A 25856-nucleotide genomic window follows, 5' to 3' on the forward strand; every position below is an offset into this window, starting at 1 on the left:
GGAAGGGGAGGGGTTGCCATTTCATAAAGTCCAGAGGACAAGCTATCATTTCATAGATTACTCTAAGATCTTGAAATCTAATGTAGTTTGCCTTGCTCATTTTTGGAAGTGTTTGGGACCCATGACCCCTGCTTTCCTTCCAATCTCCCATTGGAATAGGAATATCTAGTCTATGTCTTTCCTCATTTGTACAGTGGAAGCAGCTAACTTGTTTTCTAGATTTTCCAGGTCCACAGATAGAGAGAATTGTGCCCCAGGATAGACCACACCCAAATTAATTTAATGAGACATTGTAGTTAGCATTGTTTTGGAAGTGATGTATGCTTCAGGGATGTTGTGAAAGAATTAAGGTATTTTGCACATAGACAGGACATGTCTTTTTGGTGTCCAGAGGGTGGAGTGTGGTGGTTTGGAGCTGTATGTACCCCAGAAGAAACATGTTCTCAAACCTAATCCATTTCTGTGGGTGCAAACCCATTGTAAGTAGGACATTTTGATTAGGTTACTTCAGTTAAGGAGTGTCCTTTACCTTAGTCTGGATGGGCCTTAATAATATTACTAGAGTCCTTTATAAGCAGAATGAAATTCAGACACAGAGAGAAAAATCACAGAAGGAACAGCCTGAAGCTGAGCATCAGTGGAGCTCAGGAGAGAAAGGAGAGACTGGGAGACATCACCATGTGCCTTGTTGTGTAACAAGCTAAGAAACAAGATTGCCAGGAGCCAGTCCCAGAATGATAGTCTTCAGAAAGAAAGCATACTATTGATGATGCCTTGATTTGGACTTTTTGCCTAACCTCAAAACCATGAGCCATTAAATTCCAATTGTTTAAGCTGACCCATTGCATGGTATTTTCTTGAGCAGCTTAAGAAACTAAAACCAGTGCCAAGTTCATTCAATGGGATAGAAATAGCTACTTCAACATTTGGTGCTGGGAAAAATGGATAGCCACATGCAGAAATATGAAATCTGACCCCTACCTCACACCATATAAAAAAAAAAAACACCTCAAAATGGATCAAGGGCATAAATGTAAGAGCTAAAACCATAAAATTCTTAGATGATAACAGAGGGGCAAATATTCATGACCTGGGATTTGGCAATAGATTCTTAGGCATAACACCAAAAGCACATACCATAAAAGAAGCAACACATAAATTTGATTTCATCCAAATTAAAAACTTTTGTGCCTCAAAGGAAATTATCAAGAAAGTGAAAAGGCAACCTATAATACGGGAGAAAATGGCTTCAGACCACATATCAGATAATAGTTGTATATATAGAATATACAAAGAACTTTTATGATGCAACAACAAAAGGACAAACAATCCAATCTTAAAATGTGCAAAAGACTTGAAAAGACACTTCTCCAAAGAAGATGTGCACATGGCCAACAAACACATAAAAAGATGATCAACATCATTAGCCATTAGGGAAATTCAATTTGAAACCACAAGGAGATACCACTTCATAACTACAGAATGACTATTACTTAAAAAAAAAATGGAAAATGACAAATGTTGGAGAGGATTTGGGAAATTGGAACTACAGTGCATTGCCAGGATGTAAAATGGTGCGTCCACCTAGAAAGCAATATAGTTGTTCCCTAAAAAGTTAAATATAGAATTACCATTTGATCTGGCAATCTCACTTCTGGGTGTATACCCAACACAGTAAAAACAAGGTTATAAACAGGTTCTTGTACACCAATGTTTATAACAGTGTTATTCACAATACAACCAAATCTGGATACAACCCAACTGTCTGGATACAACCCAACTGTCATGGATAAACAAATATTTTACTTAAACACAGTGGAATATTATTTGACCATAAAAAATGAAATTGTGAAACATGCTACAATTGGAAGAACCTCAAAAACATTAATAAGCAAGACACCAAGGGACAAAATTGTATGATATCACTCGAATGAATCCATTCATATGAAATGTCCAGAATGGAGATATCTATATAGACAGGAAGTAGATTAATGATTGCCTAGGGCTAGGAGGCAGGGAGTAATAGCAAAAGCATATGGGGTCCTTTTGGGTGTTGAAAATGGTCTAAAATGGTCTGTGCTGATGGTTGCACATGTCTCTGAATACACTAAAACCCATTGAATTGTACACTTCAAATGGGTAAGTTGTATGGTATGTGAAATATCTGAAGAAAGTTGTTTTAAAAGTGCATGCAAAAAAAAGTGCATGTATATATATATATGCTAATGTGTATGTATAAATCATATGCAACATAGAAAATTTAGGGGATAAGATAAATATTTTAAAGCAATATTTTAAACAGTGTATATAATCTTTTATTCAAAAATACTTATTTCTTGCTAGTGATCAATGAAAGGGAGGGTTAAGGGGTATAGTATGTATGAATTGTTTTCTGTTTTCTTTTCTTTTTCTGAATAGATGCAAATGTTCTAAGAAATGATCATGATGATGAATATACAACTATGTGATGATATTGTGAATTACTGATTATATATATAGAATGGAAAGATCATATGGAAGAATGTGTTTGTATGTTGGTATGTTTAATAAATAAAATAAATGGAAAAAATACTTATTTCTATAAATAAAAATTAGAATGTGGGGTGAAATAATGTCTGAGGTCACTTGGCACTTTGCATGATGTGTTTTTATTCTACTGATGTAGAGATAATAGGTTACAGATCCTAAGATTGTTTGTTTTCTTGATTCCCCTAATACCACTTGTCACAAATGGGAATGACTGCACAACTCGTTTAAGAGCTTTTTAAAGGCGTGTGTCAAAATCTGAGTGTCATTGGTAAAGGAAAATGAGTGGCTTCTAACAGACACAAAATAGTGACATTCATCTCATTGAATTTATTTCAAGTCAAAGCCCGGCCCTTGAAAAGCAAGATATAACAGAAACAAGAAATTAATTCCATCAGTAATCCTCCAATGAAGTATTAACATTCTCAGTGTGAAGATTCTCCCTTACTCTCTGAGGGAGAGTAAGCATAAGCCACACGACTTATTAAGCAAAGGAGCTGAGACTGGTACTACTGTTACTCCTGAATAACAGTGAGTTTCAGAAGTACAGAGAAGTTAATGGCTTGTCCAAAAGTTCACATTTATACTGGACAGTGAGGGTTCTGGCCTGTGAGGTCGGGAGAACGCGGAAGGGCAATGCAACTGGAGCTGCGGTGGCTGTGTCGCCCCTCCCAACATGACTTCCGGAACCGCCCCTTCCGGATGACATGACTTCCAGAACCGCTCCTTCCCGAAACCTGACTTCCGGAGAGCCGCCCCTTCCTGACGTCATCTGACCCTCTTGCTTAAAAACTGCTCGCGCCATCACTCAGGCGCAGATTTACATGTTTTTACCTTGGTTTTGGTGAGCTCTGCCCTGGAGCGCAGAAATAAACCCCCCACTTTAAATTTCCCAGTCTACCTTCAGTCTTTCTCACCCTTTCGCCTCCTAAACCTTTCAGGGCCCAGGTGTTCACTCCACAGCACCCCTTCTAAATCACTGTGCTATGCCATCTCCACAAGCCTTGCGACAGCAGCCAGTGCCTGATTCTGTCTCCCTTGCAGGCTGGAAATTTTATCTAAACTTTTTCCAGGGTTCCAGTCTCAGAGTCAGGGTTGCTGAATCACGCCAACTTTCAAGAATCTGATGTATAAGCCAGAGTATCACTTGAATAATTTTACAGTGGTGTACTGGACATTTGTATCAGATCAACCCACTTAGCATCTTCCAGTAGTTATATAGGAATCCATTCTATCAGAAGGTTGCCTGGTGAGCACAGAAACAGAACAGAGGGATGGGTTCTATGACTGAGCTGTTTAATCCTATGTCCTGATTTCTCTGTCTCCACTGCCATGATGCATTTTTCTGTATATGAAAGCTGATTTCTCTTGGCCTGAAGAGATAGGTCAGACTCTGGACAGTATCTTCATCTTCAGACTAGGCTCTTCAGGTGGGCCCCTGCTTTATTAAGATTTATTAATGATCCAGTAAAGCACCTATCAAACTGGTTGGCATGAAAATCATACCTTCTCATTGAGGTGACTCTTCATATCTCACTCTATTTAGGGGCACTTTTGTGTGTAAGAAATGGAGATACAGTGGGAACAAGTCAGACAGGGATCCTTTTCTCATGGAGTTTTAGTGGAAGAGATACAGTTAATCAATATGCAAACTATTGAAAAAAAAAGAATATATCATATAGTGCTAAATGCTATGAAAAACTATAAGCAGGATAATAGGATTATTATTGAGTGTTGTAAAGGAGGAGGGTGTTGGGTTGTAGACAGTGAAGTGGGAGTGTCTGTCTGAGGAGGTAAAATTTGAGCCAAGCCCTGCATGCTAAGAAGGAGTCAGTCATATGAAAATGCATTTTTGTTGATCTTGGCATTTAATTCTCAGGGATAGCACTTCATGCCTAACATTCTAAGTGGAAATTCATTGTCTTTCTCTATAGAGCCAAAGTGGTATACTTTGGGTAAATATGGTTACACTAGTGCTGTTGTCATTAAGTACACGGTGATCAAGTGATAATGCAGCCATGTTGTCCAAAACAACCTCCTAACCCATTGCCTAACATGTAGCATGAGGACTTGATTACATATTTAAAATCAGGGTTACCTAAGAAAATCCATAGGCATGTGATTACCATAATTAACAGGCTACTGTGGGCTGACCTGGGTGCCTGACCCCACACTGTTTATCTGGGGAAGTGTGTTTTTAGTTTCTAAATGAACAAATAACAGGTGAACTTCCGGAATAAAAACACCTGCCTTTTGGGACTTTGTCTCTTTTCCCTAACTAGATAACATGTTCTTCCCTTAGAGTAATCTGAATTTTATACATTTTTTTATTCCTCAAAGTACCTTTCAGAGCGCTGGGCATATGGAAGACTTATAACAGGCCACTGGTTTGTCTTAAATTCTGAAGCTGGGAGGGCCACGGTGGCTCAGCAGGCAAGAATGCTTGCCTGCCATGCCAGAGGACCCGGGTTCGATTCCTGGTGCCTGCCCATGTAAACAAACAAACAAAAATTCTGAAGCTACTTAAATTTTGAGGGACTGAACAGTCCTGAACTGTCCCAGACCCTAGCCAGGAGCGCCAATCTGCTGTTCACCCTCCGACCACATGAGGGCGGAACTTGAATTCCACGCAGTGAAGGTGGGCGGTTGAAGCCAGTCTTGGGCCTGGGAGACTCCTACTCCCAGAATGCACTTTGTATCAACACGAAGAGGGTGGCGGCTTCTAGGAGGGTCCAGAGCCGCCTAACGGACTGGCATACACCCCTACGAGTATCAAGCAGGCCTGGGTGTCTAGGGGGCGTTCGGCAGCCATGGCGGAGGCTGCGTCTGTTCGGGTAAGTGTTATTCTTGCACGGACTTGGGGACGCGTTCGGGATCCCGGGGCCTCTGCTCAGGTTGGAGTTTCGTGTTCTGGACTCAGTTCTGGGTGTTGGTTCCCCTCAGCTGAGGATGGTGTGGCTGAGCACCTGATGCTCTGTCCTCCCTGTCTCCAATTCCTTCCGCGCTGAGGTCGGAGCCTCCTCCTGAGCGCCTTCACCGAGAAACTTCTCTGCGGCTTCTTTTCTTGGATTTGTGACTGTCCCCACATATTCTCTTTCGTGCCAGAAGACAGCCAACTTCTAGGCTGGAGGGGCGCTGCAGATTGGAAACTCTTGAGATCCCCATCGCTGCCCGTGATGTACCCGCTACCCAGGAGAGCCCAGGATTTACTGTTTTTCTGTGACCAGTTTGTTCTTGGCCTGGTGTGTAGCTCGCCACACTCTCCTGCTACAAATTTCTGTACTTAGGTTGCAGCCACAGATTGAAATCAGGCTTTCTCTACTTGGAGCAGAAATTACCTCACAGTGTAGTTGCTGAGTTTTGTCTGTGAGGCTGCCCGATCTTTTTCCTTATTCCTTCTCCCCTCATAATCATCTCCATTCAAGGAATTTGAAGACATAGAGTTTGGTATGAGGAGAATCCTGGGCACAGAGTCAGTAAATTGGATTTCAGCCATAACTCAGCTTCAACTATTCCGATCAGTGATTTTAAGCACCTGTTTTCACTTATTTGGGCCCCTGTTTTCTTAACTGTTAATTGAGAGTGTTGGACTGGTTGCTAGATGATCTTAAGGTTCCTCCCAGGTCTAACATAGTCTTACCAATCGAAAGCCAATTTAATAATTCAGGAGGACTTGTTATGGAAAAGGCAGATGGAATTTAGTTGTTTTTTAATGCATATTCATGGTGTCAACTATTTCGAAATCATGTGAGATCTTTGTGAGAATTGAGGGCTGAAGAGATCTGTGGTGAACATTTTGCTGTGAGTAGTGTGTACTGTATTTGCATCTGTTTTTTTTTTTAAATTATTCTGGTAACATATACACAACATACTTTTATGCATGCAATTCAGTAATGTTAATTACATTTATAATGTGCTACCATTACCACTATGCATTACCAAAACTTTTCCATCGTTTCCAAATAGAAATTCCCCAAACCCCACCCTCGGCCTTGGTAGCCTGTATTCTAATTTCTCACTCTATGAATTTGCGTATTCTAATTCTTTCATATCAGTGATATTATGCAACATCTGTCCTTTTGTGTCTGGGTTATTTCACTCAACACGATGTCTTAAGGGTTCATCAATGTTGTTGCATATATCAGAATGCTATTCCTTTTTATGACTGAATAATATTGCATTGTATGTGTATACCACATTTTGTTAATCCATTCATCGGTTGATGGACGTTTTGGTTGCTTCCATCTTTTGGCAATTGTGAATAATACATCTGTGAACGTGGGTGTGCAAATATCTATTTGAGTCTCTGCTTTCAGTTTTTCTGAGTATATACCTGTTCTAGTTTACTAACTACTGGAATGCAATATACCAGAAACAGAATGGCTTTTAAAGGGGGGAATATATTAAGTTACAAGTTTACAGTTCTAAGGCCTTGAAAATGTCCCAATTAAAGCAAGTCTATAAAAATGACCAAATTAAGGCACCAATAAGAGGTTACCTTCACTCAGGAAAGGCCGATGAAGTTCAGGGATTCTCTGTCAACTGTTTAGGGGGCAACATTGACTAGCTTTCTCTCCAGGCATCTTGTTTCATGAACCTCCCCTGGGGGCGTTTTCCTTCTTTAGCTCCAAAGATCTCTGGCTGCATGGGCATTTGTGGTTCTCTGGCTCTGAAGCTTTCTCCAAAATGCTTCCTCTTTTAAAGAATTCCAGTAAACTAATCAAGACAAGACCTCAAATGAGTGGAGTCACATTTCCCTCTAATTAAAGGTTAATACCCACAATTGGGTATGCCACATCTCTGTGGAGATAATCTAATCAAGTTTCCAGCCTACGGTGCTGAATAGAGATTAGAAAAAATGGCTGCCTCCCCAAGATGGATCAGGATTAAGACATGGCTTTTGGAGGGTACATAATCCTTTCAAACCAGCACGGTACCTAAAAGTGGGATTGCAGAGTTAAATGTTAATTTTATGCTTGGCTTCGTCAGGAGCCACCAAACTTTTCTACAATTGCTGTACCATTTTACATTCCCACCAGCAGTTTCCAAGGGTTCCTACTTTTCCACATCCTCTTCAGTACTTCTTATTTTCTGTTTTTTTTTTTTTTGTTTTTTTTTTAAATAACCATTCTAATGGGAGTGAAATGGTATCTCATTTTGGTTTTGATTTGCATTTCCCTAATGGCCGTGATGTTGAGTCATCTTTTCATGTGCTTTTTTGGCCACTTATATGTCATCTTTGGAAAAATGTCTGTTCAAGATCTTTGCCCGTTTTTAAATTGGGTTGTCTTTTTGTAGTTGAGTCATAAGAGTTCTTTATACATTCTGGATATTAAGTCTCTGTCAGATATGTGGTTTCCAAATGTTTTTATTTCCCATTCTGTAGGTTCCTTTCACTTTCTTGATAAACTGTTTAATGCACAAAAGTTTTTAATTTTGATGAAGTCAGATTTATCTTTTTTTCTTTTGTTGCTTTTGGTTTTGGTGTAAAGTCTGAGAATACATTGCCTAAAACGGCCTGAACATGTTCCCTTAGATTTTTTTCTAGGACTTTTAGCTTTAGTTTTTATATTTTGGTCTTTGATGCATTTTGTTTCTTTTCTTTTTTTTTTTTTTTTTTTACATGGGCAGGCACCGGGAATTGAACCCTGGTCCTTCGGCATCACAGGCAAGCATTCCTGCCTGCTGAACCACTGTGTCCCGCCCCTTTGATGCATTTTGAATTACTTTTTGTACATGGTGTGAAGTAGGAGTCCACGTTCATTCTTTATTATGTGGATATTGGATTTTCCTAGGTGCATTTTTTGTAGAGATTATCCTTTCCCTTTTGAGTGGACTTAGCACCTTTGTCAAAATTCAATTGGATATAGATATGAGGGTGATTCTTGTATGAAGTGGGTAAGAAATAAAAAGGGAAGGATTATAAGACTTAGAGTACACAGCATTTGATTTCATGGAAGTTGGAGTTGAACGGGCAAGATGATACAAATGTTTACTGTCTTTATCTCATCTGGTCCCTTTAAGCTAAGGTGATCCAATAAAAAAAAAAACCTGGCTGTTCCTGATCAAATTAGTACTAAGGTAAGATAGGAGGACAAGTTACTACCTTCCAGAGTAGTTCTTCATGACAGGTTACCTACTTATCATAAGCATATATTGTTAAAGCTCCACTTTAATCCAAAAACCACTAAATTTTGGATTTACCACTAATCCACTAAAATCCAAAACTTCACTTTAAATAATTTGTTATGGATCTGTCATTATGGAACTTATTTAAATTGTTCTTGACCATATTTCTGTTCTCAGACATTATCTCTTCAGATGAAGATTCTGTAACTTTCATTTGACAATGTGGTCAACTAGGTACCTTGACTGATTCTCCTGATGAAAACTATTTAAAATGCTGGGGAAAAATCCAGCATAAATATGTAAAATATTTTGAAATGTATGTTAGTAAAGAATACTTGGAGCTCCACAACTAAATGAAAGAAAGCACTCTTAAGAGGTAAGCTGAATTTTGAAGCCAACTTTGAGAGAGCATTTGCTGAACATTCACTTCGGTGTTAATGGCTTCAAGGGACTGGGAAAATAGAATACAAAACTCAGAGGCTAAGATGAAGAGTCCAAAAAGCTTACTACCCCAAAACACAAAGCTGAGACCTCAAAGGGCAATGTTCTGTGTAAGGGTGAACTGAAAGTAAACTTTTTCTTCCAGGTGATTGCAAAGAAAATTGTGTCAAAACTTGACACTGAGAGATGGGGTGCCCTTTGAGAATTCTTGATGACCCTCATGCGGGTTTGTTGCCTAAATTCATACTACATGATTGGTCCAAAAAACCTCGTCAATAATTTAGTTTGAAATAGAACCCCCAGCTGTCCAGCAGAAATGAAAATACATCTTCTTTGGAGGAATCCTCATTTAAACCACACTAAAGATAATTCTCTTAAGGTTCCAAGAAATATGAGTTCACAATAAAAAATTACCACACAAACATAATCAGTATTTTAAAATGTCACCTTATGTGTGAGACTAAAGCAAAAAATGTTTATTTGGTACAAAATTTATATTTTGACTAGTGCATTTCCTAATATAACTTATGTAGATAGTCTGACTGAACACCATAAGTGCTTGGAATCTCAGGTAGGACATGAGATTTTGTTTGTTTGTCCAGAGTGATGCCCCGATGAATCCCAGAGTGATTCAATCAGTGAGTGGAAAAATATTTGCAAAGTCCCCTTCGGGGAATGGTGAGAATGGGGAGAAAGGCAACTTCCCCAAGTTGAATTCTTGATATTCTCACAAGCCGTGTGGACAACCAAAGCTATAGGCTGAGCCCTCAGTCTTGGGGTTTGTTCATATGAAACTTAACCCCACAAAGGATAGGTCAAGTCTACTTAAAATTTAGGCCTAAGAGTCACCCCCAAGAGAGGCTTTTTTGTTGCTCAGATGTGGCCTCTTTATCCAGCCAACACAACAAGCAATCTCACCACCCTCCCCCTGTCTGTATGGGACATGACTCCCAGGAGTGTGGACCTTCCTGGCAACGTGGGACAGAAATCCTAGAATCAGCTGAGATTCAGCATCAAGGGATGGAGAAAATCCCTAGAATGAGCTGAGACTTAGCATCAAGAAATTGAGAAAACCTTCTGGACCAAAAGGGGGAAGAGTGAAATGAGACAAAGTGTCAATGGCTGAGAGATTCCAAACAGAGTCGAGAGATTGTCCTGGAGGTTATTCTTACGCATTAAGTAGATATCACCTTGTTATTCAAGATGTAATGGAGAGGCTGGAGGGAACTGCCTGAAAATGTAGAGCTGTGTTCCAGTAGCCATGTTTCTTGAGAATGATTGAGTAATGATATAGCTGTCACAATGTGACTGTGTGATTGTGAAAACCTTGTGTCTGATGTTCCTTTTATCTACCTTGTCAACAGACGAGTAGAACATATGGAATAAAAATAAATAATAGGGGGAACAAATGTTAAAATAAATTTAGTTTGAAATGCTAGTGATAATTGAAAGTGAGGGGTAAGGGTATGGTATGTATAATCTTTTTTTTTCTATTATTGTTTTATTTCTTTTTCTGTTGTCTTTTTATTTCTTTTTCTGAATTGATGCAAATGTTCTAAGAAAGGGTGAATATGCAACTGTGTGATGATACTGAGAATTACTGAATATATATGTAGAATGGAATTATAAAAAAAAAAAATTTACCACACAAACAAGGAAACATCATGAGGAACAGCCAATAGAAATAATGGACAATAAAATAAAGTCAACGGAGAGCTTTACTCAGCACATTAGACATGGCAAAGAAATAGTCAACTGAATGATGGAACAGAAAAAATTATCTAGAATGTTGCACAGAGAAAAAAAAAGAGAGAAGGAAAACATGAAAACTTAAGAGATAGGGAGAATGGAATGAGAAGGTCTAGCATTCATCTAATTGGAATTGCAGAAGGAAAATACACATGCACAGAATCTGCCCTGGAGGTTGTATTTGATGAGGACATCATGACTGAAAATATTTGTCAGATTGATGCAAAATACCAATGCACAGAAGCCCAGTGAATCCCAGTCAAAAGAAATAAAAATAAATCTCCACCTAAATATATAATAGCAAAAATACAACATACAAGGCAGAGAGAATTCTTAAAAGCAGCCAGAGGAAGAAAGATTACTTCCAAATAAACTACTATAAGACTTAATAGGGGTTAACTTCCTATTGGCAACAATGAAAGTCAGAAGACAGTAGAACAATGTCATTAATGAGCTGAAACAAAAAATAACCGTGACCCCAGAGTTTTAGTAAGCAAAAATATCTTTCAAAAGTAAAGGTGAACGGACATTCGAGAATAAATTTGGAATATGTCATTGGTAACAGAGTCCAGCAGGAGGTAGAAACAGGGTAAGATAATGGGCAATTGGAGCTGAAGGGATACAGACTGTGCAACAGGACTAGATACAAAAACTGAAAAATGGACAGCACAATAATACCTAATTGTAAACTAATCATGTTAAAACACTGAATGAAGCTGCATCTGAGCTATAGGTTTTTGTTTTGTTTTGTTTTGTTTTTACTATTATTACTTTTATTTTTTTCTCTATATTAACATTCTATATCTTATTTGGTTGTGTTGCTAGTTCTTCTAAACCGATGCAAAGGTATTAACAAACGATGATCATGCATCTATGTGATGATGTTAAGAATTACTGATTGCATTGTAGAATGGTATGATTTCTAAATGTTGGGTTAATTTCTTTTTTTCCGTTAATTAAAAAAAAAAAAGAGAGAGAAGGGGTAATTGGAGCTGAAGGGATACAGACTGTGCAACAGGACTGGATATAAAAACTCAGAAATGGACAGCACAATACTACCTAATTGTAATGCAATTATGTTAAAACATTGAATGAAGCTGCATGTGAGGTATAGGTTTTTTTTCTCTCTATTATCGTTTTAATTCTTATTCTGTTGTCTTTTTATTTCTTTTTCTAAATCGATGCAAATGTACTAAGAAATGATGAATATGCAACTATGTGATGATATTAAGAATTACTGATTGTACATGTAAAATCGAATGATTTCTAAATGTTTTGTTAATTTTTTTAATTAAAAAAAAAAGTAAAGGTAAAGGGCGGGCAATGATGGCTTAGTGGAAGAGTTCTCGTCTGCCATGCTGGAGACCCAGGTTCTATTCCCAGTGCCTGCCCATGTAAAAAAAATAAATAAAGGTAAAATAAAAACATTTTCAGACAAATTAAAACCAACAATTTGCTACAAACATATTCTCATTAAAGGATATTCAAAAGTATATATTTTAGGTAAAAGGAAAATTATCCCAAGTGAAAGGCCTGAAAATGTGAGAAAATATCATGATCCTTGAAAATGGGTAAGCCTAAACAAATATTAACTACATATTTGTTTAAAAACTAATGTGGAATTAAAATACTTGACAGCATTGGTGTAAAAGTCAGGAGGAGACAAAAAGAATTAAAGGATTTAAAGGCCATTATGTTGGAGAGAAATGTAATGTTTTAGATGCTGACAGACTGAAACTGTTATGTAACCCAGAAAAACCATGTTCTCTTAATCCAGTCTTGAAGGTGTAGACCTATTATGGGTGGGACCTTTTGATTAGGTTCTTTCCATGGAGATGCAACCTACCCACCTGGGGGAGGTGGGACATTTGATTAGATTGTTTCCATGGAGATTTGTGACCCACCCAGTTATGGGTGGGGCTTTTTGATTGATTTGTTTACATGTGGATGTGACCCCACCCATTCAAGGTGGGTCTTAATCCATTTACTGGAGTCCTTTAAGAGAGAGACATTTTGGAGAGAACACAGATGCTTGGAGATGCAGACAGAAAAACACCTCGGGAGATGCTAAGCTAAGAGGGGAAATCGAGAGTTTGCCCCGAGAAGCCAAGAAAGGACCCCACAGATGCTTAGAAAGAGAAAGCCACTGGAACAGAAACTGAAAGCAGTGAACCAGGAACAAGGACCAGTGGATGCCAGCCATGTGCCTTTCCAGCTGACAGAGGTTTTCCAAATGCCAGTGGCCTTTCTTGAGAGTCAAGATATCATCTCGTTGACATTATGGCCTTAGAACTGTATATTTATAAGCTAATAAATCTTTGTAAAAGCCAATCAATTTCTGGTATACTGCATTTTGGCAGCTTTAGCAAACTGAAACAAGTTTGCAACCTGTAATTTCTAGGATAATTTCTAAAGACAACTTGGCTATACAACTTGGCTGTATAACTTCTAGATTAGAAGGAGGAATAATATAATTAAAAAAATAATCTAAAAGGCACAAAGGGAGATGAAAATAAATGGGATAAGTGTCACAAAATAAGAAGGTAAAAATAAAATGGACTAAATGTTCTAGTTAAAAGGCAAAGATTGTCAGGATGAGGGGGATATTCAGCTATGTTGTTTATAAGAGATATGACTAAAAATGAGGATGTAGAAAAAGTTCAGTGTAAAAGGATATGAAAAGACACTAGACAAATACCAAAAGAAAGTTGGCTTATATTAATATTGCTAGAGGTATTAAGAGAAGGCTACTACTACTTATGTAAAGGTTAAAGAATATAATAATTGATATAAAATTTCTTAACTTAGATGTACCTAATTACATAACCTCAGAGTATATAAAGCAAAAATTGACAGAACTATAAGGAAAAATCACCATTAGAGTGGAAGATTTTAACACAACCTTAGGATTTTATCAAGCAGACAAAAATTAGTAAGTATGGCACACCCAGTAGTACTTTCTGTGATGATGGAAATGTTCTATTCTGCCCTGTTCAGTACAGTAGCCACTATTCACATGTGGCTCATGATCATTTGAAATGTAGCTAATTTGACTGAGGAACTAGTTTTAAAAAATATGTAGTCCTGTATAATAAACTTAAGTGGAGATATATTGAATACATTTCAATGTGGGTTGGGTTATTTGAAAACTTTGAGATGTTTGAGTATTTATAATTTATCAATTATTATTTAATGTAACTTAAACTTTCTGGGTATTTGGAGGTTACGGTTGTGTCAATACTGTACAGACAAAATAGTGTGATCACCCTTTACATTTGAAATTTTTCCAGTTACTTCACTGAACAGTTTATTATTGATAGCCTCATGGGTGTAAGCTCTTTGATTGTTATTGTGTATTGGCAATGTCTTATACTTTAATATTTTACCATAGTAATACAGAGAAGGATCCAAGCAACAAATCCTCCCTCACAAAAACTCAATTATATTACATTAAAGTTAAGAACTTTTTATCAAAGGTGACAGGGTGAGTAAAAAAAACAAAACAAAACAAAAGCACATATAGAGAGAATATATTTACAGTACATATAACTGATAAGATTAATATCCAGAATTTATAAAGAAATCCTGTGAGGTAAAAAGGAAATGCCAAATAACCTAAAAGATAAATGAATGAAATATTGAACATGTCATCCATCAAGGAGAAATTTGAGTGGACAATAAATATAAGAAAAGATGCTGATCCCTTTCCAAATCTTTCTCCATGTTGAAATAAACATATACACATATCTTTTCTCTTCTTTAGAAAAATGGGATTGTAAGTGATACATTTTCTTAAAAAGTGGATTTTTAACCTACCAATTTATGATGAACATTCTTCCAAACCATACATATAGACCTAATGCATTTTTCAGTAGTTGCATAATACCACCTTTGGTTGTTTTGGTGGTTTGGAGCTGTGTATCCAAGAAAAACATGTTCTTAAACTTGATCCATTCTTGCAGGTGTTAACTCTTGTAAGTAGGATCTTTTGATGAGAAAACTTCAGTTAAGTTGTGACCTAGCTGAATCAGGATGGGTTTAAATCCCATTATTGAAGTCCTTATAGGGAAAGTCACAGAGAGAATAGAATCATAGGGAGCAGCCAGAAGCTGGACATTAACAGAACCAGAAGAGAAGGGAGAAGCCAGGGCAGGGCATTGCCATATAACAGAAAAGCCAAGGACTGCAGATAACAGATCAGCCAGCACCGAAATGCCACAGTATTCTGGAAGAAAACAGCCTTTATGACACCTTGATTTTGGACTTCTAGCCTCAAAACATGAGCCAATAAATTCCTGTTGTATAAGACAACCCATTGCATGGTATTTGCGTTAGCTATGAGTAAGCAAACAATTGTGCTGTAATTTTTTTTAACCATTCCATCCATTAAGATATATTAGGTTATTTCCAGGTTTTGGCTATTCCTAAGAGTGTTACAATTATTTCATTTATTTTTTTTGGCATGGGCAGGCTCCGGGAACCAAATCCTATTTCATTTATTTTTCTAAGATAGATTCTGGGATTACTAGGTGAAAGGGTCTTTAATGACTTTTTTTGAGATTTCCTTTTCTAAAGTTTGGAGTAGTGTTCATTCCTTCCAGGAGTGTTATGAAAGTGCCAGTTTCATCACATTGTGGTCAACTCTGAATGTTATTTCTTACCCTTCTGTTTCACGTTTGTCAATCTGGTGGGTGAAATGTAGTTTCACTTGGTTGTATTTGCATTCCTGACTGCTGATATGGGTGTCTTTTCATTTATTTATTGACCACCTACATTTACACTTTCATAAATTATTTAGAGTCTGCAGTTTTACTTTTGGGTTATATATCTTTTCTTTCCGTTTCATACCCTGTTTATAAATATTCTCTCCCAATTCGTTTTTTTATTATTTATTTTTTATTGATATATATTTGCATACCATGTAATCATCCAAAGTGTACAATCAGTGGTTCACAATATCATCATACAGTTATGCATTTATCTTCACAATTGACTTTTTTTTTCTTTTTTGTGAAAAATAACATATTTACAAAAAAGCAATAAATTTCAAAGCACATCACAACAATTAGTGTAGAACAGATTTTAGGGTTTGGTATGGGTTACAGTTCTATAATTTTAGGTACTTACTTCTAGATGTTCCAAGATACTGGGGACTAAAGGAATATCAATATAATGATTCAGAAGTCATATTTGTTAAACCCTACCTTCTCTGTATAACTTCACCATCATCTGTGATCTTTTGCCCACTCTTTAGGGGCATTTGGGCTATGCCCATTCTAACTTTTTCATGTTGGAAGGGGCTGTAAATAATACAGGATAGGGGGGCTGGAACTAGTTGATGTTCTGGAGAATCTAGCCCCTCTGCATTTCAGGACTTATTTTGTCCTGAGACCCATCTGGAGGTTGTAGGTTTCTGGAAAGTTAGCCTAATGCATGGAACCTTTGTAGAATCTTTTATAACACCGTGGATGTTCTTTAGGATTGGCAGGAATGGTTTTGGTTGGGGGTTGGCAAGTACGGTAGGTAGCAATGTCTAACTGAAACTTGTATAAGAGTGACCTCCAGAGTAGCCTCTCTACTCTATTTGAACTCTCTCAGCCACTGATACCTTATTTGTTGCACTTCTTTTCTCCCTTTTGGTCAAGATTGCATTGTTGATCCCACAGTGCCAGGGCCAGGCTCATCCCTGGGAATTATCTCCAGCTACGCCAGGGAGACTTTCATCCCTGGATGTCATGTCCCATATAAGGGGAAGGACAGTGATTTCACTTGCAGACTTGGGCTTAGAGAGAGAGAGAATCCACATCTGAGCAACAGAAGAGGTCCTCTGGAAGTAACTCTTAGTTATGCCTATAGGTAGGTTAAGCTTCTCTACTGCATACATGATCTTCACAAGTGCAAGCCTCAAGATCAAGGGCTTGGCCTATTGATTTGGGTGTCCCTAATGTTTGGCACAGTATTCAGGGTTCTCTGGTGGTAAAGTTTAATAGTTCCATATTTTCCCCCCATCCTTCAAGGAACTTTGCCAATACTTTTTTGATTATCTGCTTAATATACTCTGGGATGTATACAGGCATTATGTTAAGCTATACAGGACTAAAGGCCCTCATTCTTATTCTGTCTCCCATTTGTTTTTAGATTTTGTTTATGATATCTTTTATGACAGCCTATGGAAATTTAAAATTTCTCCTACATTGATGTTAGATGAGCATTCTAAGTCTGGTTTATTGAGATGTAATTTGCATCCAGTAAAATTCACTGCTCAGGCATACAGTTTAATGAACCAAGATATAGAATATTTCCATTGTCCCAGGAAGTTGCTTCATGCCTCTTTGTAATCAGTCTTTCCCCTGAATACCAGCTCTGGGAAACGACTAATTTGCTTTCTGCCCCTAGGTTTTTTCTTTTTCCAGAATGCCATGTTAGTGGAATACAGTATGTAGCCTTTTATTTATTTATTAGTTTTTGGGTGCATGGTCCAAGCATTGAACCTGGGTCTCCTGCAGTATGTAGCCTTTTTTAGTCTAACTTCTAATTCATCCACGTTGTTTCATGTTGTATCAATAGTGCCTTTTTGTTGCTGAGTACTGTTCCATTGTATGGAGAGATCACAGTTTTTTTATCCATTAACCAGTTGATGGCCATCTTGATTGTGTCCATCATGATAGATAATTCAAAACAAAAGAAAAGAAGAAACTTGGTTTCTTAGCCTTTAACTGAAAAGGAGGGGAGTTTTTCCTCTGCTCAGATCCCAATCCATCTTCCCATCTGAAAAAAGTGCTAGCAAAGCAACAAAATGCTGGGCCACAGAAAAGAAAGAGGAGAATGCAAAAAGCTAGACTCAGAGATCTAAAGTTAAAAGCAGAATACACATGATGAAATATATTTATCTAGTAATCTAATATTTTGTGTTGTTTCACTTGTATTCATCTTTTACATTCAACCCTTCTTTTAATTGTTTTAGGGGGTTATTTAAGCTTTGATTTAGGTATGTTTGATAATGAATTGAGCTGAGTAATTGGAGTTGGTCATGGCTAAACTTAAATGTTCATTTCTGTGCCAGTCAGCTTCATTTTGTCCAGTGTTCCTCTAGACAATAACCCTAGGTCCTAGTAGTTCTTTCAAAGATATTTCCTGTTTCCTGGTTTTAGTGTCCTCCTTCTAGTTAGAAAAGCAGCCTTGGATGAAGTGTATGCATATAAAAGAATATGGAAGTCAGCAGGGTGAGGGTTGGAGAGTTATGACTGTAATGAACATACACTGGGAGAATGTGGACGTAAGAGAGCACCTTTGGAACACTGCCCATAGGTAGCTAAGTGTTGGTTTTAATACTTTGAGCTTTAACCACAGAGATTTTCTTACTGTCAGGGACATGAAAATGAGAATTATAAGTAAAATATCAGTGTGCTTAGTTAAGTCATTTCAGTAAATGTTACTGATAATTTAGTATGTTTTTAGTTATTTAGTTATTATACTAGCTGCTAGGGTATAGAAATGAATGATAGGGGCAGGCAGTGGTGGCTCAGTGGCAGAGTTCTCACCTGCCATGCTGGAAACCCAGGTTTGATTCCCGGAGCTTGCCCATGCCGAAAAAGAAAAAAAAAGAAAAATGAATGTTAGATCTTGCAGGCCTTGATAAGGATTTTTGTCTTTCTTTAGGAAGCGATTGAAAGGTTTTAAGCAAGAGGGGACATGACTGATTATGAAGTCTGGCAGGAATGTAGTAGAAGCAAGAATGAATGTAAATTATATTATTTATCATAGCAAAAATTTACAAATAGTCCAGAATATCAAATAGAAAGAAATTGATTAAAAAAAATGAATATTTACCTGGTAAATAAATGCTCATAGAATAATGCTAAGTGTGAAAAGCAGGTAACCAAACATTACAATATAATTTCAGTTTTGTTGAAAAATTAAAAATTCAAAAATGAAAATAAATTTATAGGAAATATACCAAAATTCTAACAACTTATTTCCAGGTGGTGGTTTTTCCTTTCTGCTTTTTAATATTTTCCAAAGTTATAATGTTCGGTGTCAGAATAAAAAAGGATATATAATAGTATATGTGTTATCAAAAAGGACCATTTTTTTTACAAACCTACAACTTCAAAAATAAAAAAAAAAGGACCAAAAACTACAACTAGAAACTAGGTAACTCCAGGCACTTCTGAAATTTGGGCATTGTGTTTTCTTTACTTGATATTTGGAAATGACTTTGTCTGATGGCACCTCATTCTATTTTTCATTCTTCAGCATAAGAGAAAACGACGCTGTACCCCTTTAACTTCTTCCACACTTCCTCCACAAGTGACAGAGAAAAGCTCATATTTACAAACTACAGAGATTTCACTGTGGACAGTGGTGGCTGCTATTCAGGCTGTGGAGAAGAAGATGGAGTTGCAGGCTGCCCGGCTACAGAGTTTGGAGGGACGGGCAGGGACAGCCGAAAAGAAGCTGGCTGACTGTGAAAAGATGGCTGTGGAGTTTGGGAACCAGCTGGAGGGCAAGTGGGCAGTGCTGGGGACCCTGCTGCAAGAGTATGGGCTGTTGCAGCGGCGGCTGGAGAACTTGGAGAACCTGCTGCGAAATAGGAACTTTTGGATCCTGCGGCTGCCCCCAGACAGCAAGGGAGAAGTTCCCAAGGTAACATTCTTGAGGATTAAGAGTGAGGCAAGAACGACAGCCCAGCCATTTATTATTTGAGATTCTGAACTGTTCTTTTCTTTCATGGTTACGATGAGAAACATTGATTGTGTGGCATTTGTGATTTCAGGTGTCTAGGTCATTTGAAAATGATGAAGTCTGTTTTTCAGAGCAGGAGTGGGAGAATCTGGAGGACTGGCAAAAGGAGCTTTATAGAAATGTGATGAATAGCAACTACGAGACTCTCGTCTCTTTGAGTAAGTAGCAATTTTCTTCATGTAAGAATTCTTTCATACATGTCCTATAATTCCTAGCTGGTAGCTTGTTACCCAGACAACATATGTGATTCTGTTTACCTTTTATTCGGCATGGTCGGGCTCCAGGAATTGAAGCTGGGTCTCTGGCATGGTAGGTGAGAATTCTGCCACTTAGCCACCATTGCACTGCCCTCTGGTTACCTTTTTATTTTATTTTTATTATTATTCTTTTTATTGTCAAACCTTAACATTCAAACATACAAACATTCTTGACATAAACATTCTACTTTTTGAATACTCTGTTGGCCTGTGCAGGCTGTAAAAATGAGTCTGCATGTCCTCCCATTTACAAAGATATTTGGAAAGGTCTCCCCAATGTTGTGCCTTTAGAATTTCTTCTTGGTGGCCACATGGGCAGTTCTTTATAGAGGTAACTGATAAATGTCATGATATATTGTAGTATTATATAGCTAGGGTTTCTTATGTTGCTTTTTCTTTTTAATTCTTTTTAATTCATGTTGCTTTTTAATATTTAAGATTGTTTGACAAGGGGGGTGCGAGGGTAGTTCAGTGGTAGAATACTTGCCTGCCATGTGGGAGACCCGGGTTCGATTCCTGGCCCTTGCACTTCCCAAACAAGCAAACAAATGAACGAAAAACAAACCAAACAAAAAAATTTTTTTTCAACAAATGGTGCTGCAATATGGGGATACTCACAGGAGAAAGAATGAAATGTGACTCCCACCATACAGCATACAAAGAAAAAAAAGATTGACAAGAAATCATGTTTCCTGAGGTAGGTATCACAGTCTATCAAAATATTTTCCTTAGCATTTGGCTGGAATTACAGTCAATCATTGTGATCTCAGTATTTATTTCATTTTGATTAGAAGTGCTGCTTAACAAGTATACATCTTTATATATAGATTAGCTGTTACATAATAAGTGTATTATGTTTGGTAGACAAAATCTTTCAAAACTTAGGTCCATGGAGGACTAGCAAGAAGGCCAGTGTGACTAGAGCCGAGTATGTATGGGGAGGGATGTTGAAATGAGGTCTGAGAGGTTAACTGGCTCAGCTGGATCCTGTACTCTCGTAATTCCTATTTCCTTGACTGTTGCAGTGGAGAGGTAATAGTGCCTATCTTACCTTGCAGTGCTTTAGTAAGGATGAAAATATATACCCCTGAAAGGAAGCACTGCCAAAACTTAAAAAGTACATATACTTGTGAGGAAGTGGGCTCTGAAGCCTGACTGCTTAAGGCACAAGTGACTAAAGTGAGAACAAGCAGAGATAGATATTACTTGAAGAGATAATTAGAATTGGCCATGATTTTCTAATTATACCATACTTTAGGGGAAAGTGATAGGAACACTAGCCTTTGAATCTTTTGAAATTTTAGTATTGATTCAGTGACATTGGTCGCCTTGTGCATCAGTAGCTGACCAATGTTCAGTGAGTTTTTACTCTTTTCTGGACTCAGACTGTCATTTCCAATCCAGAGGTCCTTGGCCAGACAGAGGGAGAAGCGGAGTTGGGTACAGAGATGCTGGGTGACTTGGAGGAGGAGGGCCCTGGTGGTGGCCACTCAGGTGAGTAGCTCTAGTATATTCCACTCCTGCCCCACTCTTCCTACAACCTATAGTGAGCTTTCCCACTGCTAAACTGCCAAATACTGATGGGTAGCATCATCAGGTATTTGCTTATTCTAGACTTCCTTATGATTATCATTACTTCACCTATACTATATGTGTCTTAACTCCATACCCCACTATATGGAGTCCTTAAGATTAGTGACTGTGTCATACTTTTATGCCCTGCAGAATAAAGCACATAATAGACTACAGTCAAAACCTGCTACAGATTGAGAATATAAGTGGGTCAGATCTTCAGAAGTGAAGCTAACCAGTGAGATTCAGGACAAGAGTTAGTAAACCTGGTCATTTGAGGAGAATATGCAGAAAGAACAGAGCCAGAAACATGAATGTTAATGCTATATGTTTACTGTTTGCTTTTTTTAATCATTCAAATTTATTAACATTCTCTTAAATTAGTACAGTTGTTACAGTGTATCTTGCCATTTTCACAGGGATTAAATATAAATTTGTGGACAAGCTTGGAGAATTCTTGTCTATAAAATGTACATTTCTGATCAACCTGTCTATACGTGAATATAGGGTTAATTTTTACAGGTCATGGAACCCAGTCAGCTTCATCTTCCTCCAGATAGTCCTTAGTCACTTGGTCCTGGGTGCTTTGATTTGAGTCCTGCTGAAATTCATAGATAGTTGTTTAGCTCTCAAAAAGCCAAAGGTGTTAGAATCTGATCTCTTTTGTTGATTTTCTTTCTCTTTGCAGCAGATGGGGTTATGATCAAACAGGAGATACAGTACCAGCCCAAAGGCTCTGAGGATCTTTCTAGAGAATTCTCAGGCATTGCTGAAGAGCAAGCTTTCCTGAGCTCGGAGCAGGCAGAGCTCTGGGAGGGTCAGACCAGTTCTGTCCTCTTGGAGTCAGGTCCCGGGGGCATTAATCTAGAGGATCCCATTGAGGAAAGTAGAGATCCTAGCAGTGGCAGAGCTCTGAGCTGCCCCCCCAAGCAGAAATCTAATAGGCAGGTACAACTGGGTCAGGAATGTGGGCAGAACCTGAAGCTGAAAACGGACACTTCCAGCCCCTACAGATGTTCTGAGTGCGAGATCAGTTTCCACTATAAGCAGCAGCTGGCCATGCATTTGCGGACCCATTCAGGATGGGAGTCTTACACAGCCTCAGAGCCAGAGGAGAACCTTAGACCTAGGCGTCAGCTTAAGCCCCAGCCCAAGAAAACAAAGCTGCATCAGTGTGATGTGTGCATGAGGAGCTTCAGCTGCAAGGTAAGCCTGGTGACCCACCAGCGCTGCCACTTACAGGAGGGGCCCAGTGCAGGCCAAGGCATCCAGGAGAGGTTCTCGCCCAACAGTCTGGTTGCCCTTCCTGGCCACATCCCTTGGAGGAAAAGCCGGAGTTCCCTCATCTGTGGTTACTGTGGCAAGAGCTTCAGCCACCCATCTGATCTGGTGCGGCACCAGCGCATCCACACGGGTGAACGGCCCTACAGCTGTACTGAGTGTGAGAAGAGCTTTGTCCAGAAGCAGCACCTACTGCAGCACCAGAAGATCCACCAGCGGGAACGGGGTGGGCTGGCCCTAGAGCCTGGAAGGCCCAATGGCTTGCTTTAAGGGTGCCAGCCCCTCTCCTGTCAGGGGGGCAGAGGGGGGTGGCATTGGTTCCCCCAAAGAGACACTGCAGAGTCAGACACTGATTTCTTCCTGAGGAGCAGGCAAGGCAGGCCGAGTCACCACCTAATTTGCCTTCCCTTGACTAAGTACCAGGCCAAGCCCAAAGGCTTTCCTGAAAAACATGTGGAAGAGGATCCATCTTGGGTCAGGCCTCTCCCTGCTGTCTTTACCCTACTGCTAAGTTTGCTTTTCTTTGGCCCCTTCAAGTTTCTGGTTTTCCCATCTGTGCTGTTACTCAAGGGCTGGGATTGGCTCTCCTGATTCCTTCAGGGATGATGACTGGTTCCAAGACTTGTCCCAACCTTACTTGTCTTATTAGGGTTGATTCAGGCCAGAGGAGTGAGCAGGTATGGGGAAGAGCTCTGGGAAGCATAATCCTTTGTTTCCTCTTCTTTTGTAGTCTCTTCGTTAATAACAGTAGAAGAAATAATTTAAATGTATTGCTTACCCTCCTCTGAAGAACCTTTTTTTTGAATTAGATTTTAGTTGATTTTTTAAAAAATATAGCCCAACACTTGTTTTTTAAATTTCAAGAGTTGTAGAAGTTGTTCCTAACATGGGGACTGGGCCTACCCTCTACGAGGGGATAGTTTATGGGGCTCTTTTAGCCCGCCCACACTAAGGCCAGAGATCAGGGGAAATAGTGCTGGATTCCCTCTTGTGGGGTTTATTTGGCATTCTTAAGTGGGGCTAATTAATCTCAAAAGGACCAAGAGGAAGATAGTTGGAGAGGAAGACCCTAAAACCCCTGCTTAGAATAAGGATTCCTATAAAGGAGCTGAGAATTAAAGCAAAGGTCAAATTCTGAACTACAGTTCTGGTCCTGGGAGTTTAGATTTCTGATCATACCCCTCTTATTCTCTTCCATCCCCATCTTAGCTGTGTTTGCAGCCTTCCAGATTAGAAGTCTCCTTTGTTGAATAAAGTTGCTCTGATTGTACCAGTGGTTATTTGAATTTTTCATGTTACACCCATTGTTATTTGAATTTGTTTAGATGACACATTTTTCAGAATAGTTCTGGGACTGACTATTCTAGAGACAATGGAGAAAAAGTACAGAGATGCTTGTCTCAGGAGTGTTGGATATCTTCCCCACTGGCATCTGGGGAAATGGAAATGGGCTCCTAGGTCATTTGTGAATATATGATTTGCATTTGCCTAGAATAAAATTTGTTACTAGCAAAGAAGTGCTTATATCAGATGTTTTTCTCCATTTGTCAAAAATATTTTCCTGGGATCAAGGTGAAGGAGGTGCCTGACCTGGAGTGGTGACAGAGCACTGATGATACCCTAATTTGCATTTTTACTTTCAATCTAAAATGGATAATAAGAGGTGTGTATAATATTCATGGGGGCTGTGTTTGAGGTGGTGGAGACATTTGGGTATCTGTTATTGGGAGGTAGAGAGGTTAGATAAAATATGGTAAGTGTACCAGAGAATACTAGGTAGCAGTTAGAAACACTGGCTTAGATACATATATAGCCACACGGATGGATCTTGAACACATAATGCTGAGTAAAAAAATGTAAGAATCTGAATGAGATCCATAATACAATATCATTTATGTAAATAAAAAATGCGTGCATGCAAAAACCAAAACGTAAGGACACGTAGAAACCAAAAGATACACATTAAAGGCATTTTAATGATTGCCTATAGACTATGAAGATGAAAATAAACATTAAAATAAACTTGGGTCAGCTGTAAGGTCTAGGATGGTCTTGTTACCCAAAATAAACAGAGAAGTCAGGGCAGGTTGTGCTAGATGCTTAGTTTCATAATATGTATGAAAGCCTCTGGAGCTCCTGTCCTGAATTTCTTCTGTAGTCTCTACCTCCATGCTTTGGCATTATAGATATTCCCTCTCATCCTTGGTTATTCCTACCTCCCAATTCTTGAGCACTTTAATGTGATCAGCCTCGTGCCTCGCATTGTACAGGGGAAACCAAGTACAAGATTTGGTCTGGATTAAGAATTGTATTAAAACAGAGTACTATAATAGTTAGCAATTATTGAGCATTTATATATTAAGCACTGTTTTAAGTGCTTTACATAAAAAACTAATCCACGCAGAACCAACCCTATGTGATAAGTAGGATCATTACCCATTTACATATGAGATGTCAGAAGATGTCTGAAAAGTGAAGTAATGTAGAGTGTGGACGTGAACCCAGACCTTGCTCCAGAGCCCACACACTGGGCCATTAGGCACTCGTGCCTCTGGTAAGAGGCTGACATATTTATGCACCCCTGTGCCCGGGTTGGATTCTTAATCCTTGTTGCTCAAAGTGTCTGCATCACTAGCATCGGAGTTGCCTGCAAGCTTGTTAGAAGTGCACATTGAGGCTCTATCGCAGACTCAATGAGTCAGAATCTGCATTTTAACAAGACATCCAGGTGATTTTATGCACATAAAAACACTTTTAATGATACAAAAAAAGACTCATTGCCTGCTTTAACTGTCCTTTATTAAAAGCTTGTTCTGCTTAGAAAACGAAGTGAAACTGACTGCAGGTCAGGGATGGTCAGGTTAGATGTAAATTAACACATAGGAAAAAAGTAAATGCCTAATAGTGACTCTATCCTATTCTCACAGTTAAAAGACCTAATTGTCACTCATTTTAACTACTCAACCTAGTTGGTCTCCCTTATCCTAATCACATGTGTTTTCTTACCAGTTACTGTCCTAGAACACAAAAAAAGCATGGGCTTTCTCAAAAAACTTGCATTGGCATCAACTGGCTACAGAACATAGCACAGGTTTTTTTGTGAGTAGAACTCAAAAAGACTAGCAACCAAACTCACCCTGAGTTTCTTCACCTTTT

General features: G+C 38.6%; 1 protein-coding gene across 5 annotated transcripts; it reads left to right on the forward strand.

Annotated features, from left to right (window-relative positions):
- The first annotated feature begins 3806 nt into the window (after window positions 1–3806).
- ZNF212 (zinc finger protein 212) lies at window positions 3807–23970 on the forward strand. Of its 5 annotated transcripts, none has more exons than XM_077149107.1 (6): window positions 3807–3956; window positions 8833–9031; window positions 19102–19491; window positions 19622–19748; window positions 21252–21341; window positions 22108–23970. In XM_077149107.1, exons 3-6 carry the CDS (start codon window positions 19240–19242, stop codon window positions 22968–22970), a joined length of 1332 nt encoding a protein of 443 aa, XP_077005222.1. In that variant the 5' UTR covers window positions 3807–3956; window positions 8833–9031; window positions 19102–19239; the 3' UTR covers window positions 22971–23970. The 5 variants fall into 5 exon arrangements, with proteins under 5 accessions (XP_077005222.1, XP_077005233.1, XP_077005211.1 ...); XM_077149096.1 differs by lacking the exon at window positions 3807–3956 and adding an exon at window positions 5149–5360; XM_077149118.1 differs by lacking the exon at window positions 8833–9031.
- The last annotated feature ends 1886 nt before the right edge of the window (window positions 23971–25856 follow it).

This window comes from Tamandua tetradactyla, chromosome 1 (assembly GCF_023851605.1).
Source record: "Tamandua tetradactyla isolate mTamTet1 chromosome 1, mTamTet1.pri, whole genome shotgun sequence".
In the NCBI taxonomy this organism is placed as follows: domain Eukaryota; kingdom Metazoa; phylum Chordata; class Mammalia; order Pilosa; family Myrmecophagidae; genus Tamandua; species Tamandua tetradactyla.

What these genes read in the sequence shown, in the direction of transcription:
- ZNF212 (XM_077149082.1), top strand. Translation starts at nt 5,337, where the DNA reads ATGGCGGAGGCTGCGTCTGTTCGG. An exon ending in CGGAGGCTGCGTCTGTTCGG is followed by an intron (nt 5,361 to 19,101) that starts GTAAGTGTTATT and finishes TTCATTCTTCAG; the next exon opens with CATAAGAGAAAACGACGCTG. An exon ending in GCAAGGGAGAAGTTCCCAAG is followed by an intron (nt 19,492 to 19,621) that starts GTAACATTCTTG and finishes TTGTGATTTCAG; the next exon opens with GTGTCTAGGTCATTTGAAAA.